The following is a 21,096-nucleotide window of genomic DNA, read 5'->3' as shown; positions in this document are numbered from 1 at the left end:
AGAGTTTATTATTATTGGTTAAGTGTATCGCTTTCTCCTTTATCGTTGTGTTGACCAAATTAAGTTGACAAATGCTGTGTTGTTAGTTGTTACCATTTTCATTTATAAGCCTTAATTGTTGTGCTTCATGGCTATGCATCTTCATTCACCCACTTTATGCACCTTCCTTCATTTCAGACACTTTCCAGATTCTGTACTTTGGTTTATTACCTGTTCCCAATCCTAAATTCATTTTCACCAACTCTTTTCATCACCACAGATACATCATTTCGGGGAATCATTAATTAATTACTAAAATAATCATTCTTATGAATAATTATAGTTTATTTGACAGGTCAAAAATATCTTTTGAAATATACACATTTTTAAAACTCTGTATAAAACTTATACAATTTTTTTTTATAATTAATTTGAAATCAATTATACAAGTTTTTAAATTGATTATGATAAAATTAACATTTTTTTAATGATACCACAATCATACTTGAATGATAGTATAATCGAAAGATTTTAGTGAAAAATATAAATAATATTATGGATAGTGAATATAAATTTAGGATTTTAACATTAATAACGTATTAAATATTTCACAAACAATAAATGAATTATTAATTATAATACAATTAATATGAAATTTAATTACATATATAATATAATATAATAATGTAATTGAATAATATAGTTTTTTTTTTTACAAACAAAGTTGACTATAAATTGTTAGGTTTTATTTTATTTTATATCTTAAGTATAAATGAATAATATTATAATATCAATAATATATATATATATATATATATAATAATAATATTATTTTTTAATAATGTTACTATATGTTAATATGATAATATATATATATATATATATATATATATATATATATAAAAGATTTCATCTTAAATTAATTTGACTTGATAAAAGATAAGTAAAGTTTGATCAAGAATAAGAGTTATATAGTTTTTGAATTTTATAAAAGTTTATGAACTTGACCCTTATTAATAACATTAAAGTTAACAATTGAGTTATTAAAATTCAATGCATATAATGAGTTATTCTCAAAGTTAGTGAATTTTTTTCATGCTCATCAAAATTGGATTGAACCAGTTGGTTTAACTAGGAACCAATCCTTAACCGGTTGGATTTGCTCATAAAATTGGTTTAACAAAATAGTCAAATCGATTCAATTAAAAAAATTATTTTTAATTTTTAAATTTTAATTTAAATATTTTATTAAAAATATATATTTAGTAAAAAAGATTATAAATTAGAATAAATTATTTTTAATACTTATCTTATAAATATAATCTAGTTTTTATGTTAATTTATAATTTTTAATATTATTATTTACTATAATGTATATTACTTTAATTTAATACTTTTTATTTAAATATAAATTTGTTATTATTAATGGACATTATTATATTTTATTAAAATTTTAACTTAAATATTTTACTATATTTAGTTTAGAATATTATGTACACATTGAATGTTAAGAATTTATAAATAATATTTATTTTAATTTTTAGTGCTGTAAAATTATAATATTATATTTTTAGTATTATTTTTCATTAATAATTATTATTATAATTTTATTAATATCGATTTAATTATAACTCAACTACAACTAAACCTTGAATTAATACGTAAATCGGTTTAATGGTTAGTCTAATTTTGAAAACATTGATATTCATATACATAGGGTTTAACTCTTTTAAAATGAAAGGACAATTGTTGATTAAAAAAATTAATTATTTATAATTATGATAAAATCAAATACATGTATAATAAAATCTAAAATTAATTATAATATCCATCATTAATATTTTAATTAACAATTATTATTGCACTTTATTTTCTAAAATGAATTTTTTCATTTTAGAAGAGTCAAATCCTATTTCATAATATCATCTTCAAAATACTCTTCATTTAATTAAGATTTTATTTTTAATAAGTTTTATTTAATTTTTTGTATATGTAACACCATGTTTATGTATTTATTTATTTTATATTAGTCATATATTTATTTGAGAGTTATGTTTTATGTTATTTTGAGTTGCTGTATGTGTTTTTCTATCTGTGTCATGGTGAGAGTTAGAATTTAGATGACCTTAGGCTTAAATTATAGAATATATAGCTTAAGTCTAAAGTTAGCTTGAGGAGGACTGAGGTTATAAGGTGAATTTTGTGAAAATAAACTTAATAACTCAAGATTTATAGAGAGAAGTTAGAGAGAAAGTCTGTAGAAACTCCAAGTTACGATTTAAGCATTTGAGTGAATTTGAGGTTGTGGATTTTTCCTAAAACTAAAAATTGGTGAATATCTTTTAGCCTAAGATTGTAGAACTAAGATTCTTGAGGATCAAAGTTTTGAAAGCCCTAGGACTCACTTTGGTTGCTCAACGACTGGACCAAAGTGAGTCCATCTTGCCTAGCAAGTTGAAACTTTCCTAACGAGAGATGTTTTGTCTCTTGTGTTGTTTTTACCCCTTTTAAGTTGTTTTGAGGTATTTTGTATAAATAATTGGATATAATATGTTGTGTGATGCTAAATGTGATAAACTTGAGAAATAATTATATTTAAGTTGTTAAGTTGGTGATGATTCATATGATGATTTTAAGTTAGTTTGAGTTAAAAGCAATAAGTATTGTGTGAATAAAACATGTGTTGCCTATGTTGAGATATGTTATAAGATGATATTAAAACATGTAATTTTTATATAAGATTAAAGACTATATAAGTTGACCTGAGTTGTTTGGTGATGATAAGTTATTAGTTACTTGAATTGAATGGTATTATATTGAAGTTGTGTTAATTGAATTGCTGAAGCTATATTAAGATGTTTAAATGTTTTGGGTTGGTAAAATAAGATAAAAGGAATCAACCAATGATGTGTTGTTTATATGATATGTTAAAAAATGGTAAGTTGGTGGAAGAATAAAAGAGATTGCAAAAATGATTGGTAAGGATTTAAGGTAGACAATGTTATTTTTAACTTATGTTGTATGAGTAGATCGAATTGTAACTTTTTTATTTTTATTTTTATTTTTTTATATTTGAGCCCAATACACATTATATGTTATTTACATCTAATATTCATTTTCTTTAAAAAAAGAAATACTTTCACTTTTCATTCTTTTGTACCGGTGATTCATAAAATGAATATTAATGAACATTAATTCCTCTTCTTTTAAATCTAAAAAGTTGCAAAATAAATACCAAATTTTAATTTTAAATTGAATGGTAAAAAGTATATATGTAAAGGTAATAGAATCTAGATGTGAATTTTTTTTTTAATTAAGTTGTGAAATGTTTGAAGAACATATATGGTCACCACCGGACATTATAAATAGAAGTGAAGTGGGTACTTCGACTAAGGTTTGCGGAGTGGCTCATTATGCTTCCGACATGAGTGGTTGCGGACTCATTTTATTTTTTATTCATTTTTTTTTAATTTTAAACAAGTATAATTATATCAAATTTTTGGTTTGACACTAAGATTTTAATATTTAGGTGATATATTTAAATTTTTAAGATATTAATGTTTTAATATTTGGTCGATGTATTTAAATTTTTAAATTTATAAGACATTAAAATTTTGATATTTTATTAGAATATAAATTTTGATATTTTATTAAAATATGCAAACATTAATATGTCAAGACTTTGATCTTTTATGTAAAATGTTTCATTTTATTATAAATGTAATTATATATCAAATTTTCATAACTTATAAAAGGAGAGAAAAAAAATTCTCTTTTAATTTGAAATTTTTTTATTTTTATTTTTCATATTTTCATTAGATTTGCAAACCGGTCCATTTATCCTCAGATTACATCTCTCCTTTCAAATAAATACACCTTTCTCAATTTTTTGTCAAAAATTTTCTTAAATACCCTTTTAACTTATTCCTTTTCAAAAATAAATTTAACTTTCAAAAACTTTTTTTTTTCTCATTCATCCCTCTTCTTCCTTCCCTTTTCTTCATTACTCCACCCCTCTCTAATTCATATGTTTCTCTTCTTTTTAGGTTTAATTTTTTTATTTTTGCTTTTTTCTCAATAACAATCAAGATTTCCACCGACTCAACTTAAACTATATTTTTGCATTCTTAATTTCAATAATTTTTAAACTTCAAATTTTTACTCTATTTTTAATATTGCATACATTATATAAAAGGTTGTAAACTTATATGAAGATTTTGTTTCCAAAAACATGATCTATTGATTTATGATAAATTATTAATTATAAATAATACTCTATTATTATTATTATTATTCTAAAATTGTGTTTTTTATTCTTAATATAAATTTTCAAAAGAGTTAAAATATTTTTCTTTGTAAAAAAAGTTTTTGAAAGAAATTTTTTTAGAAAGTACTTTATAAAATAGTAAATTTATTTATGATTATTTTTTGAAAATGTATTTTTTTTCTTTTCATTTGGAAGTATGTTTTTACTCATGAAGTTTGAGATATGAAACATACTTTCAAAAATCACTTTCTAAGAGCAAAAAAAAAAATATACTTTTAAAAAGTGTTTTTTGGAAGAAAAAAATAAATATATTTTCAGAAAATACTTTTCAAAAAATACTTGTTGTCTTTCGTAATATATTTTCTAGAGATATATTTTTACTCTTAAAGTTTGGGTTGTAAAACACATTTTTAAAAAATATTTTTTGAAAGCAAAAAAAAATTATACTTTCGAAAAATATTTTTTAGAAGAAAAAAAAAAACACTTTCATAATATACTTTCTAAAATTTTTTTTTAGAAAGTACTTTTTGAAAATATAATTTCTTTAGCAAATATTTTTCAGATAAAAGATATTTAAAAAATAAACAAAGAAAAATATTATTTATTAATGGAAGTGTGTATAATAAAAGCCATAATTTTTTACCACTTATTTTACATACCAAATTTATCCATCTCGTGAAAAATATAGATTTCACGAGTCAGAACTTAAATACATCGGATGGGCCATATCCCTAATCTACCCGGTAATTATAAATAACTACGAGTGTAAATTTAATTACGAAAAACTCATTTAAATTAGATTTTACGTAAGAATAAATTATGGAACGATTTTGAATTTGAATTTGTAGCTTCTTGTATGTGTAAGATTCAATTAGTCAATGATTTGAAATTTAATTTGTTGCTGCTTTGATTGATATTTGTTTGTTTTAATTTATGACGCAATTAATAGCACGAATTTAAATTTGTAGCTTCTTTGATAGATATGAGTTTTAATTATGGAAGAATTTAAATTTGAATTTGAATTTGAATTTCGATCGTATATTAAAGCAATTGCTAGTCATCTTTTCCCGGTGTACAAAAAAAGAGAAGCTAATTGTTAGTCATGACATGTTATAGGAGAGGATATAATTTGTATATTTGAGACATTAACTAGCTACAGGTAACTTTATATAGTACACAAATTTTAAGACACTCATTTTATAAAAAGTAAATATATAAATTGAGACACTCAAAATAGTTTACCACAATTAAAAAAAATTATGATTATTCAATATAAATTTTACCTATAATGTCATGGATGTAAACTCAAGTTTCGCCTAACTATCATTATGGAATAATGCTGAAAATTTTTTAGAACCAAAAACATTTTATATCAATTAAATATTGCTTTGAATTTTTTGTTTATATTAATTTTAGATTCTTTTGAGTATTTTACAAACTTCTTTCAACCCCGAGCGTGTGGTTTAATGGTAGTGGTTGATCTATGCTTAAGCAAGGTCAGGGGTTTAAATCCTGTCTTATGTATGCAGCCGCATTAAATCTTGGGGCCAGCTATCCCCTTTGAGGTGCCTCCTGTGACACCCTCTACCCCATTATTAATATACAACAAATGTAACGATAAAATATTTCTTTTCTTCTTTTTGGGTAAATAAAATTTTTCATAGTTGACAAATATTTCAAATATAACAAGGTAGAAGATTCACATTCGTAACTCATAAATCATAACTCCAGTGTAAAAATTATAAAAGAAAAGAAGTTAAGATTTTCAATACAATTTAGTGTAAAACAAGAAATTATATATATACAAATAATAATAAAGGAAATATAAATTAACTCCAGTAAAGGTGGTAGTGCCTCCTGGTTAGGAATTAATTTATACTCCCAAATCATATAATAAAAATATAACAAAAATGTACATCTTAGTCTTTTATCAAGAACGTTCAAATTATAATTCTTAACATATATTTTCCTTGAATTATACATGTTATCTACGTTATCTCTTCGTTAGAAATTACAAAAGAAGAGAAACTAAAGTTATAAAAACAATAACATATTAAACTAAAATAACTATGCCCCGATGTCACATCCTATCAGAGCATGTCCAATTGAAGCCTTTAAGCCTCATCACTAACATCCTCATGATGCTGATCATCTGCAACACAATTTAAAACATATACAAAAACAACAAGGGAGTGAGAAACATCTCACTCAGTTTCAGGTGCAGAAATAACTGCTAGATAACACACACACACACACAACATATATAAGCCACATGTAAACAATACACATAAATAGTCAATATCACATATATATACTCATTTATCATGCTTATGATGTCATGGACTCAACTCATAAATGCATGCATGTGGCGCCATACGGAAGATTCACAATTCATCGTTGGTGACCCTAAGGTACACCTGGTTACATCACTGGTGACCCTAAGGTACACCTTGTTAGCATGTTACATCGTGGGTGACCCTAAGGTACACCTTGTTAGTCGTGGGTGACCATAAGGTACACCTTGTTAGCATGTTACATTGTGGGTGACCCTAAGGTACACCTTGTTAGTCGTGGGTGACCATAAGGTACACCTTGTTAGTCGTGGGTATGCGGCCTCAGCGGCACACCTGGAGTAATATATGCATATGATGCATGTCATACATTTATAATCTCATTAACTCAACATTTAACTTATTACATAACTTCAGTTAGTACATCATGTCATTATTTGTCATAGTATCATAATCATAGTTTGTCTCAATAGTCCATTCTTAGGTCTCATGTCATTTGTCCATATTTCACATGGTCATGTCATAAATACTCCTCATAAGGTCCGCACAGGAATTCACAAAGATCCAGAGAGCATTCTTATTCATATTAAAACTCATTTATTATTAACATTAATTTCATATTCATTTATTACTTCAACAAAGAAAAAGGTAGAGTAAATAGAAAATCAGACAGAACAACGGCACTTTCAACAAAAATAAAGTAGAATAAATAGAAAATCGGACAGAACAACGGCACCTTCAACAAAAAGCAAAGCAAAGTAAATAGAAATTTAGACAGAACAACGGCACCTTCAACAAAAAGTAGAGTAAATAGAAATTAAACAGAATAACGACAAAGGATTGGGGGCCAATCCGACAAACAACTATCCAACAATTATCCCCACACCCTTGAGCGAGGTTCTCACTCCCCCCCTTACCTGGATAGGCGGAGTTGGAACTTGGGCAGAGTCTCCTCCTCTGGATCCCCTCTTTTTCTTTCCCTCTCTCTCTCTTTCTTTCTTTCTTTCTCTCTCTCTTTCTCTTTTCTTTCTCTCTCTAAAATTTTCACTTCTTCTCCTCTGTACCAAATTTTCACCCCCCTGCCCCTATTTATAGGCCTCCTGGCGCAACCGGAACGGCCGTACTGATTTCGGAACGGCCCGTTCTGGATCCTTCAAACGTGGGCAAATTTCTCAACTGGAACGGCCCGTTCCAAAACCGGAACGGCCCGTTCCCAAAAAGCAGAACGACCCGTTCTCCCTCCGGAACGGCCCGTTCTCTTTGTTGGAACGGCCCGTTCTGGGCCCGTTCCCAACCTAAAATTTTAGCTTATTTTAAATGCTCAGAACGGCCCGTTCCACTTTCGGAACAGCCCGTTCCGAGTTACTCAAATGCCCCTAATACCTTTATAAAATTACGAAAATGTCCTCAGTAATTACAGAAATGCCATTATTAATAAAAATATCCTTTTAAAGAAATTGGGGTGTTACACCTCCAATCCAAAAATTTTATTTTATAAACTTCTCTCACCTTTAAATTGATTAAATTCATTGCAGTTTATAAAATTAAACAATGACTTAGTATTTATGCATTATCCAAATTATTTTCTTTTATATTAAAAAGTTAATCTTTAGTGAATTGCTTGTTGTTTGGAATATCTTTTTATAATATTGGATGTTGTGGATATTTTATACTATATTAATTATGTAACGACCCGGCTGGTCACTACACACACCACTGTACACCGGAAACGCCAGACAGAAAGGACAAGTATATAAATATAGGGTCTAGAATATAAATATATACAAAGTCCCTATCCGACTAGAGTTAGAGTGTACAAAAACAAAATACATTATCAACGGCTACACCAAGTAGCTGAAAACAACAAAGCGTCAACAAGGATCCAGCTCCGCCTGCCAGATGCAGACTCACCACTAGCCACCCGCCTAACCCTGCTCTGCTCCCATACTTAGTATGATCATCGCAGTCCAAACCACATGGAAACAACAAAGGGTAAGCTAGTGAAAAGAAATGACATACATATATATAAATATATGAATAGTAAACAGCTACCCCTATCAGCACAGCAAATCAACACATCAATCAACTTAACAAAATTCATTTAAAGTACCACATCATTTAGCCATAACAGCACACATCTCACATCATCAGCACACAACTCATCGATCTTACAGCGTAATCAGCAATAAGCACACAATGCGTCGTCACGCATATCACCTTGGAGATCTCCTACAACACCTCAGCCTTTCGGCCTACAACACCTCAGCCTTTCGGCCTACAACACCTTAGCCTTTCGGCCTACAACACCTCAGCCTTACGGCCTACAACATCCAATATCAACACAACATATCAACTTACAATAATTTACAACTGATACAACTCAACATGGCAACTTACAACAATTTACAACTAGCACAACTCAACATCAACAAGCAGCGTTATCCACAAGTCCTCAAATTATAATCAACAGCTTTTACTTGAACTCAACATAAACAACCTCTAACATCCATTAGTGAAGTTACATCTCCGCGCCCGGCGCACTCGTGGTTGCGCCCAACGCAGTGCAACCAGAGAGCACCAGGGGGCCAGCGCGCCCAGCGTAGGTACGCCCGCGCCCGGCGGGACTCAGCCAGAGAGTTCAAGGCTCACTCGCGCCTGGCGCAATACTAATTGCGCCCGGCGCCCACAAGGCAGAGACTCCCAAGGAGTCTCACGCCCAGCGCGACAAGGGCCGCGCTCAGCGCAGCACATCAAAATCAGCATTCAGTATAGCTAGGTAATATACAACACAACTGACTACTCACAACTCAGTTCAGCACGACAATATACATATATATCCATTACAGCGTAGCATTTCATCATCAACAACATAAAATAGCATGATCAGCAATTTCACAACGTACGACATGTTCAACACATAATACGACCCAATCCTCTTATTTACAACTCATCTATCTTGTCAAATTACCCACCCAAACAACACCAATCAACCTAAGTACTTAGAACAACTTTCAACCTAACCAAATCACTAAATGTGAAATGGCAACCTTCATAGAAAAATAGCACATCATGAGTTATACTACTCCTACCATGCTCATCCTTATCTCATATGAAAGATAAGAAGATTTCCTACAACTCTCATGAAGACACCAAGTCCTAATTCCTTCATCTACCTTGTTAAAAATTTAAAAAAAAAACCGCAACAGCTATACGTAATGCTGGCAGCTTGACCTCTCTTCACTAAAACAGCCATAACTGGAGTTCTAAAACTCCTTTTTGGGTGATTCCAGCGCCATTGGAAAGCTAACATCCAATGCTACAACTTTCATGAAGACTATGAAGTCAATTTCGGAACTTCAAATGCGCGCTCAACGCGTTCAAGTGCGAGCTCAGCGCGTCTCAACCAGAGACCTACAGAGGTCTGTTGCGCCCAGCGCGGTTCTCCCCGCGCTCAGCGCGATTCACCCAGTGAATCCCCATTTCAAGTCGCGCTCAGCGCGAAGAACTGCGCTCAGCGCGAATTCAAACAGGACCCCTCACCTACTTCGAAAATTCCATCAAAACCTGCGAAAATCAACATGCAACCCAGCCAAAAGTTCCCATTCTCACCACGTATCAACAAAAACGTCTCATTTTCGACATGCAAACACAAATCAAGATTTACTCAAAATTTCCGCAAGGACCTCGAAAACCCGAAGACCCCCAATTCATCAATTTCAGCAGTTTTCAGCTCAAATGTAGCAAACATTATACCACAAAAGAGTTCTTAGAACTCGTTTTCAGCCAAACAAATCAAAGGACTAGCTTCCCTTACCTTGATGCGAAAATCCGAGCTTCGGGACCACGGAGATCGGAGAAGAAGAGGAAACTTGAAAACGAACGGAGAAGAGAGACAATCTTCAGCTAGCTCTGCCTAAGCTTGGTCAACACCTTCAGTCCAAGGTCACCCCAAAGAAGAAAATCAGCAACAAGAAAAAGGAGAGGGTGAGAGTGAGAGTGAGTTGAGAAGAAGAAAATGAGTAAGGGGTTCACAGGTCTCACAAATTAATTTAAAAATAAGTTGTAGATTTGAAATATATATATTCTTAGATTTCGGATTTGATTTTTTTTTTTTACGTGAATACTCCTATGATTTTGTAGTTGGTAAATTAATTTTTGGACACGTGCGTGAATTGAATAATTTCTTATTATATCATTTTTTTTTACATATTTCATGGTTAATTTATTTCTTTTTATTTTTTTAAGCATGATTATTATTGATATTTTATATCTTTTACTTCATTTTATTAAACATTATTGATATTACTCCATTGGTATAAATGCTATTTTCTTATTATACTCTTAATCATTAATAATGTATTTTTAATTAATGTGTTTTTTTAATACTTATTTTATTAATGGAAATTTTCAAAAGATTTGAAAGTGTATTGGGATGTTACATACTGCATTCGTCTCATATTAAGTGTCAAAAACACAGGTCTCAAAGTGTATATGTTAGTCTTCCAATGCGATATTAATACTTATTTTTCATTTATATTATACCTCTTAGAATATTATTTAAAAAGTGATTATTATGTTAAATTGTTTCTAAAAAAGAAAAACATAAGATTAATTTTGTAAAATTACTATTCTCTTTAATTTATTTATTAATTTTCTTGATTTGTATAAAACAACTTAAGATGATAATTATTATAAAGTAGAGGGAGTATTTGTTTTTTTTTTTTTTTGAATTCAGAAATTTTACGCTAAAATGTTAAACGTCAAACAAAATGAAATAAAGGGAGTATATTACATAATTAAGAACTTAGATATTGTGAGTGTGAATGTATATATGATGACATAAAATATCAAGCTTAATTAAATTTTATACTCTCAAATTTTCACATTTTCGTGAATTTTGCTTCCAAATATTTTGTTTTCCCATATTTTACCTTATGTTTTGAGAATGTTGTGAGTTGTAGCTCATCAATATTTGATTAAAATACAAATGAAATGCTAAGCATCAAAATTGATTGTATTTTGTGCCTCTGAACTTTCACACTATTGCAAATTTTATCTTCACATATTTTTTTATTTTATAAAATTTCCCTCCAAATTTTGAAAAATGTTGAAAATTGCAACCATGTGTGGACCATTTATAACATGATCGTAAGTGACCAATTTAAATTTGTATTAATATTCATATAAGACAACTCATGAATATTAGATAATTCAATACATTAATTTAAAAATCTCATATACTAATACAAATATAACAACTCAATGAGTTGACATAGTTAGACACATTTGTTGACATAATTAGACACACATACACTCACATTTTGAAAACAATCTATTTAATAGAGAATCTGTGTTCGATTCATGTTACACCCATACTTTTTCATAAAATTAATAAGAGTTTTAATTAATTTATTAGGTTTTGTAAAAATGATTTAGAGCCTCGCTCTTTTTTATTTATTTTATTTTATATAATTACATGTTTTTATTAATAAGAAATAAGTTAATTTTATTTTTCATCTTTTCCTCACATTAAAGATTGCAAGTATTAAAACATTAATTTTATTTTTCATCTTTTGCTCATATTAAAGAATGCGAGCATATGTGTTAATGTTTCTTGTTGATTATTGAAAAGAGAAATTTAATAAATAAATATTTTTTCTTGCACATCTTAAAATTTTCAATTATCATTTACCAATTTAATTAATTGATATTAGTGAGATTGCAAAAACTTTGATATGGAATACTAATATCTTTATCTCTCATGACAATCTAATGACAAATAAGAGAGATAAAATTTATATATTATAATTTTATTTTATAAATTAACTAAAATAACTACAAGTAAATTTTATTAACAAAATATTATAGTCCTACGTCACAACTCACAAACAGTTTCGTATGTATCGTGTTACTACGATATTAGCTAATGATAAGATGGAACATTTGCAATTTCAAATCTGAATTGGATTTTTCTTTTGGTATAGAATCTCTATATTGGATTAGTTTTGTAAGAAAACACGCAGATTCAAATGTTAAAATTACTCCCAAGAAGTCAACCAACGAGTATTATTCCACATAGAACTCTAAAGCCTAAGACAATAATAGCAAACAGCCAAACATGCCTTCATGTTTAATACTAGTTGGATAGAAAATCACTAGTAATCATCCAAATTCTTCTTCTCAAACTCCACCTTTTTGTTGTTGGACACACGCTGAAGAAGATCGCATACTTGGCGTGAGGTTGGCCTCTCCTGTGGTGCAGTTTTTGTGCACTGTATGGCTATCTCAAGCACCTGCAAAGCAGCAAACTCTTCACCAGGCAAAAGGGGTTTCAGCTGAGGATCCATCACTTCATCGCATGAAGTGCCATGCATGTCCACATGCACCTCCACCCATCTCACCATATCCATCTCTCCTCTGAAATCTGCATCTGTTGGCATTTTACCACTAACAAGTTCCATAAGCACAATTCCCATGCTGTACACATCACTTTTCTCTGTGGCCCTCAGTGAGTATGCAAACTCTAGAAATTAAGAAATATCAATTGTTAACATTTGGACAAAGAAAAACGGATTTCTCTAACCGGTTTACTTAAAACATTGGTTAAAGAATCTATATGTAAAAAGTTTTCATCAAAAACTACAATAAAGTTATACAGAATGTGCGGATACACTTTCCAACAAAAACTTTCTATTTTTGATTCCCTAACCAATACCCTTAAGGCACTGGCTAGCATTTTCCAAAAGAAAATTGAGATAAAAAACAATTCTAGTGATTAGTATGATTAAACATTACCTGGGGCTATGTAACCGTAAGAGCCAGCAAAACAAGAATTAGACTCAGTATTGGATTCATGATTCTCAATGAGTGATTTGGCCAGTCCAAAGTCTCCCAAGTGTGCCTCCATGTTGGAATCTAGCAATATGTTGCTGGATTTGATGTCCCTGTGAATGATCTTTGGCACACAATCATGATGGAGGTACTCCACTCCATGAGCTAATCCCACAGCAATTTTGAACCTTGTGTCCCAATCAAGTCTCCCCTTTGATTTGAGGGGTTCCCCATGAAGCCAATCCCATACACTTCCATTCTCCATATACTCATATATCAACAGATTCCAACCTGTTCCTTTGTTTCTATTGCTACAACAGCCTACCAGTTTCACCAGATGTCTATGCTTGATCCTCCCCAGAGTCTTGATTTCTCTTATAAAGCTTTTGTTCAACAGATATTCATCTTTCAAGGAAATCTTCTTGACAGCCACAGTCTCTCCAGTGGGCAATTCAACTCTGTAGACTGTCCCAGAACCTCCATAACCAATTATGAACTCATCACTTAAGTTGTTTGTGGCACTCATGATATCTTCCCACCTGAAATCTCGCTTTCCAGGAGCAGTACTTAGAGGGACCAAGGTTCGTCTTTGTGCTCGCGATGAAGAGGAGAAAATAAAACTCACTTCACTGCCTCTCCTGAAAATTTCTTGCTTGTTTTTCAAGAAGATGATCACAAAAAGTACAAGAAGAGCAATAGCAGCTAAAGTTGAAAGTGCAGAGACTATAATCACTGTTGTGTTGCTTAATGGCTTATTGCAGGAAGCTTCACCACGGTTGCAGTTGCAGCTTCCAAGAGAGGCTCCACAAAGATAAAGGTTCCCTTCAAACGCCTCATGTGGCCAGCGGTAGAATTGCTTATCCAATGCACCTTGAAGGTTATTGTAAGAGATGTCAAGCTTCTCCAAGCTCCAAATTTCACCAATTATCGAAGGCACTTCTCCACTGAGTTGATTGTGAGAAAGGTCAAGTACTTCCAATTTTGACAGCATGCCAAGTGAAGATGGGATATGACCAGAGAGATTATTGTAACTGAGGTCCAAAATGCTTTGGAGATTTTGCATATTTCCTATCTCAATTGGTATCTCACCACTAAAGTGATTCCTTGATAGCTGCAGCTTATAAAGATTGCTCAATTTACCAATTGTATGAGGGATTGGTCCAGACAAGAAATTATGGTCAAGTCTGAGTACATTAAGGGATGCAAGGCCTCCAATATCATCAGGGAGACTTCCACTAAGAGAATTGTTATCCAAGGAAAGATCAATCAACTTTTGTTGTTTGAATAGGCCTGGTGGAATAGACCCATGAAATTGATTGAATGAGAGCCTAAGCTCTCCCAACTCTGGCAAACTTCCAATCCATGATGGTATGCTTCCAGATAGAAGGTTGTTGTTTAAATCAATGTGAGTCAGATTATTACACAAGGAAAGCTCATCGGGTATTGGTCCAGTGAGTGAATTTCCTGAGACGTCTAACAATGACAACATAGTGAGTTTTCCCAATGTCCTTGGAATTTCGCCAGAAAATTTGTTGTTACCTAATCTCAGCCTCTCAAGGAAAGGCGAGTTTCCCAGGAGAAAGGGTATTTCACCATCAAATTGGTTATCTGTGACATCAAAAGAAAGAAAAGACATCGAGCGACACAATGCAACCAAACTACCATTGAGTCTGTTGTTTGAAAGATTCACTCTGGTCAAGTTTGCTACATTTACAAGTTGGTGAGGAAGACTACCTTCAAGATGATTGTTGTAGAGCATGAACTGCGTCAACTCTCTGAGGAATCCAAATGTTGCAGGAATGCCACCTGAAAGCTGATTATCTGCCAAATCCAACACACTCATTTTATGACAGTTCCCAAGTGTGGGGGGAATGACACCCTCAAGCTCATTCTGCCTGAGGTGCAAAAAGTTCAAATCTTTCAGCCTCCCAATGGTGAAGGGAATTTCCCCACTGAAATAGTTTCCATAGAAATCAACCATTTGCAAGCTTGAGCAGTTTCCAATCTCCAAAGGAATCTTCCCTGACAACATATTATCGTAAAGAAACAGTATCTCCAATTTCCCCAGCCTCCCAATCTCTCTGGGAAGACCACCCTGCAACCTGTTGTGAAACAATGCAAGAGTCTGCATGTTAGTGAGGTTCCCTATGAAAGGAGAGATTGAACCAACCAAGGTGTTATTGTGAAGCAAGAGACTAATTAGCCCCACCAACCCATAAACCTCATTAGGTATTGACCCACTGAGAGAATTGTTTGACAAATCAAGTTGCTTCAGTGATTGGCACTGACCCAACTCAGCTGGTATCTCACCATGAAGTCCACTCTCTGCTATCATCAAGCTCAACAAATTTGTTGCATTGGAACATATGGTTCTTGGAATGGTCCCATGTAGTTTGTTCTCAGAGAGAACCAAGAATTGTAACTCACCCATGTTCCCTAACTCCTTTGGAATTTCCCCACTCAGTATATTCTTTGACAAGTCAAGATTTTGAAGGTTAACCAATTGAGCCAAAGACGGTGGAATACTACCCTCGAGCCGGTTCCCCACGAAATTAAGATATCTAAGCTGACTCAGCGCACCAAGTTGACTCGGAATCGACCCGGATAAGCTGTTGTTGGCAAGGTTCAGAGTTTGAAGTTTTCCGAGTTGACTCAGCTCACTCGGGATTGAGTCGTTGAGTCTGTTGCCAGCAACAGCGAAGACTATAAGGCTCGAGCAGTTCCCCAATTCAGACGGAATCCGACCAGTCAACTCGTTATCCTGCAGGATCAGATATTCCAACTCACTGAGTCGACCGAGTTGGGGTGGAATTGACCCATTGAGTCTGCATGAGGCTAAGCCAAGGCTCACAAGGTTGACCAGATTCCCCAGTGACGCGGGAATCGTGCCAGTGAGTCCATTGTCACCGATTCGCAAAACTCGGAGATTCAGAAGCGAGTCGAACTCGGTGGGGATAGGGCCTGTGAGTTGGTTGGAGTAGAGAAAGAGAGATTCCAATGAAGAGAGGTTGGAGAGGGTAGGTGGAATGGGACCCTCGAGTCGGTTATTAGAGAGATCAAGGTGGAGCAGGTTTTGCAAACGACCGAGTGATGGTGATATTGACCCACTGAGTGATGACTCGGACAGGTTGAGTCCCACCACTACTTGCACCGAGTCATCATTATCCAAAGGTTTGGATTCTAACTCCAACTCTAACATCTTCTTTGAACCACATGACACTCCTCTCCAACTACAGTAATCTGTGTTGTTCTCTGACCAATCCCTTAAAACATTTTCTGGGTCTTCAGTGAACGAAGATTTCACCTCCAAAAGCACTCTCATAGTACTTTCATTGCCATGGCATAGAAGTGCACAAGAAAATATCAAAAGGAGCACAATTGCATGTGTTGAAATCCTCATTGTTGCTTCGTTCATTTGGGGTGTGATCAGTGATTGAGTATTGAGGGAGTGAGGTGTGAGGGTTACTTACAACTTTCAATAGTTGTCAACAAAGAGACAGATGAAAATTAATGGTGTTAATTGGTTGCAGGTTGAAGCGGTGGTGGTTGTTCTTGGATTGCGAGAACGTGTTTAGAAGAAACGAAAAAGGTTCATGTGAAGGAACACTGAATGGGGAAGCTACTATGGGCTATCCTTTCGGTTTCACATGTTCTCTGGAAATGTGTATGTGTAAGCAAGTTGATAAGTTGATCATCATCATCATGCATGGCATGGTTTTGTCAAAGCATATCAATGACTATAAATGAAAATGCAACTGTGTCAGTCACCGGCGATAGTTGCCAATAGCCATTAAGGCATTAACGTTACTCATTAAATGTAGATAAGAGATGAACTGAATGCTGAAAGTCAAACTGGGGGTTGAAAAAAGCATTGGAAATATATATATTAAAAAAAGGAGGAAATAAATGAACCAATAAAGTACCATTAAGATTTTGTGATGTGAGACAACAGAAGCTATCAGAGACTAAGAAAAGAAAAAAGAATACGTGAAGTCATGAAGATATGGGGTTAGAGAAGAAGGGTGATATAGTGGTTGGGTGAACCGATATAGGGAAAATATTGGTGGATTTTGCTTGGTTTCTTACTGAACAGAAACAAGAACCGTATTGAGAAAGTGAGCGGTTGAATTTCCGTTTCAAAACTTGTGTGTTTGAGTTTAGTGATTTTGGAGTTATGCATTTGTACTTTGCAAATGCTGTGTGAAGTCAATGGAGTCCTCAGAAACAGAAAGCATTTGTCATATCGTACGTAAGCCACGTAGGTTGTTCAATATTTGTCTTGTGTGATTTCTGAAGCAACGCGTATGCGCAACAGATGAAACACAGTAGTAGCAGATGCAAGAAGAGTTGTGTGTGCATGGCTATAAAAGGAGGGTATATTTGGTTTTGAAATTCCTATATTTAATGTTTTCTTGTAAAGGTTAATGGTTTGATCTACCTAACCAAGATGTCGTTTTGCAGCGTTTCGTCTCTCTGATTGATTGGTTGCACACGGTTTGCAGTAAACCCTGTGGGCAACTCCAAAAGCTCTGTCTTTTTTTCGTTTTGCCCGCTCAATTATGTTTCTGTTGGCCCAATTAACTGGTCCAATAAAGATTTTTATTACGTAAACTCATTAGATTTTATATTTATTCCAAAACTATTATTAATATTTTACAATTTTCATTAATTATTTTTTTACATATATTCCTATTTAAAATGATTTGAGTTGGGGCCAATTTGTTTATATTTTAAAAGATATGTTGTTTGTTGTTGTTGAAAATTAGATTTGGATCAATAAGTAATCTATAATTCTAGTCTTACAATTTTTAATTTCACAATAATTTTTTATTTTTTTTGTAAAATTTACAATTTTGATATAATTGCTAAATGTTCATTTGTTAATGGTTAAAATCGTAATGTCTATTATAACTTGACATTAAATATATGATATAATAATTAATATTTAGTAATATTTAAAATAAATTTTACTTTTATTGATCCTCCTTTTTACCTACATAAAAATGATACAAGAGATAAAAATAAAATAAAAATGAGATTAAAAATATAATTTAAAATAAATATTATTAAATATCAATTATCCTATCATTTATTTAATATCAAATTATATCTAAATATTATAATTTTGACAATTAATAGATAAATGGTTAAAATTTATACCAAAATTGTGAATTTTACAAAATGGAGCTAAAATAATTTTTTACTCTATTTTAAAATATTTTTACACTTATTTTTGAAATCAAGATAAATAGATTTGTGAAATTAGTTTGGGTTAAATATGTTTTAATTTTTTACAAAATTAAAATTTTTTTGATTTGGTATTATAATATTTTATTTATTTATTTTTTATCTCTATAAAATTTGAAACTACCATTTTTAATTTCTACTATTATGAGATCATTTTTAATTATTTAGTTTTTATTATTAGAATGTTAAGTAATCCTAAATGTTATTTAGGACCATTAGTGAGATCATGATAGCGTGATACCTCTAAAGTTATTTACAAATTCTTAAAATAAATGTTGTTTATCTACCTAAAATAATTGTAGAGCAAAAAATAATGATGATTTTTAAATTTTAGAGTTATGCAAATTAAAGAAAAATATTTTACAAAAACTCAAAAATAATGTATAGTTATAAATTTTAGAAAAATGAAAAAAATATTATAAGAACCAAATTCAAAATCGCTCATTTTAAATGGATTAAAACATATTTTAGTCGGTTAGTTTTTAATTTTAAAAAAGCATAATACCACTACGTATAACAATGACACTTTCAACTACAATCACCAATAATTATCATTGTAATGGTTTCTGTCGTAATTATCATTGACATCATCATCATCATTGTTATTGCCACTACTACTGACATCATTCATACCATTATCATTGATAATGTCACTGGTGTCATTATTATTGTCACCACCAACATTATCATTATTATTGTCATCACTAACACCAACAATATCATCACCATCAATATTAACATTATCACTATCATCACTATTATTATCATCTTTATCATCACTTTCATCATAACTACTACAAATACCCTATCAAAATTAATACTACTATCATCATTATCGATAATATTATCATTATTACCAATACATTATCACTAGTGTTAACATTATTACCATCATCGCTAGCACTGCCATCACTACACAAACATACACATCCTTAAATTAATTTTAAAATGATATATTAAAAAAAAACTAAAATTGGAAAAAAAAACTAAAACTAAAAATAGATAGTAATTTTTTAAAAAAAATTAAAACTTAAAACTCAAAGCTATTTCAAATATATCTAACTATTTTAATTAACTTATTTTTTATATTTAAAATTAAAAACATTATAAAATATATTACTAGTATATATTCCACGTTAAAAGAATATATTTGCCTATAAAATTCCAATGTTGTTATTTGATTGTAGAACACACTTCTTTATTAGCAAGGTTGACCTGTAACAAACTACTAAAAAATAAACAAAATTCCAGACAACAAAAGCCTGAAATTAATATTCATTTCACAATAAATTTAAAACTTGTCATTCAATAAACGATTAAAATTTCAATTTCTAATATATTAACATTGAATTACTTTAAGTGGCAATGTGATCAATTGGTGGTCGAGAAATATTAGCCATGTACCCTTTAACATAATTGTTTTAAATGATTTTTTTAATTGGTTGAAATTTATTAAAAATATATAATTCAATGGATTTTACAGTTTATTTAATGAATGTCTCTTTCCTAATTTATAATTTTAATAAATTTTATCAAATAAAAATAAATATATTAGACAGTATATTGTTAGCCTCATCGATGCTATGGGAGGGGAGGTATTGCATGACTACTACACAGAATTGGTACTTCTTTGCTTTGGGGTTTAAATAGTAAAAAAAAAAAAAAAAAAACAAGGGTTGCAAATTAACAGTTCCCTTTCTTCTCAGGAGTTGCTAGAAGACTTAAGTTATTATGGATCCAAGGCTTTGCCTACAAAATAGCGACCACTTTTGGAAAAAAAAAATAGTAAATAATTCAGTTGGCCCTTTTCTTTCCTGTTTCTACATTCTTACATTTAATATTTAATGACAACTTTAAGAAACATACACTGGAAATCAGAAATTGAGGAAAAATATAAGAAGAAATAGAAAATGCTTGGTCAACGTCAACCATTACAGAAACACATGCACAATCAATTTAATGTGTTTAAAGGAGAATACGATCATAAGAATGATCATTAATCATTCAAAAATGCTTGCATTATAATAGTATTTTAATATTTTTAACGAACTCCCTATAGTTAATTATTTTAAAAAAATTTAAAAAGTCATAATTAACACTCATGAAATAGAAAATGATATATATAATATATTCACATAATTTCATAATAATTCTGAAAAAGTTTTAATAAAGTAACAAAAGTGTTTCGAAATTTGTATTAAAAACATTACTACAATTTCTCTTAATAAATTATTCGGTCATTCGACTCATTCCCTAGTCCATGTCAAATAATGGGATACATAAATGAAAGAAGAGTCATGCTAGATTTTGCAGCAAACAAAACAAGATAAAACAAGACAACATGCTAGCATGTCATGTGTGCTCTATTTTGTGCTTCCCACGTTTGTCCCAACCTAATAACATAATCAAAATATCAAAGTCTTCCTCTCTCTATATATATACACTACTCACAATGTCACACAGAACAAAGTCCTTCCTCAT

General features: G+C 31.1%; 1 protein-coding gene across 1 annotated transcript; it reads right to left on the bottom strand.

Annotated features, from left to right (window-relative positions):
• Positions 1-12,561: 12,561 nt before the first annotated feature.
• On the bottom strand, positions 12,562-17,679 carry LOC109812884 (uncharacterized). The gene is made up of 2 exons (XM_083062756.1): positions 13,333-17,679; positions 12,562-13,060 (listed from the first exon to the last, which is right to left on the bottom strand). The coding sequence occupies exons 1-2, from the start codon at positions 16,781-16,783 to the stop codon at positions 12,693-12,695; spliced, it is 3,819 nt and encodes a 1,272-aa protein (XP_082918882.1). The 5' UTR covers positions 16,784-17,679; the 3' UTR covers positions 12,562-12,692.
• Positions 17,680-21,096: the final 3,417 nt, after the last annotated feature.

Source organism: Cajanus cajan, chromosome 1 (assembly GCF_000230855.2).
Source record: "Cajanus cajan strain Asha chromosome 1, NIPB_CcT2T_4, whole genome shotgun sequence".
Taxonomy (NCBI): Eukaryota; Viridiplantae; Streptophyta; class Magnoliopsida; order Fabales; family Fabaceae; genus Cajanus; species Cajanus cajan.
Note: the sequence above shows the minus strand (reverse complement) of the source record. Positions and strands in the feature narration are given on the sequence as shown.

Bases quoted from the DNA above. Each gene is read 5' to 3' on its own strand.
- LOC109812884 (XM_083062756.1), bottom strand. From the start codon at position 16,783: ATGAACGAAGCAACAATGAGGATTTCAACACATGCAATTGTGCTCCTT. The intron at 13,061-13,332 runs GTAATGTTTAAT...CTTAATTTCTAG, and splicing joins TTACGGTTACATAGCCCCAG to AGTTTGCATACTCACTGAGG.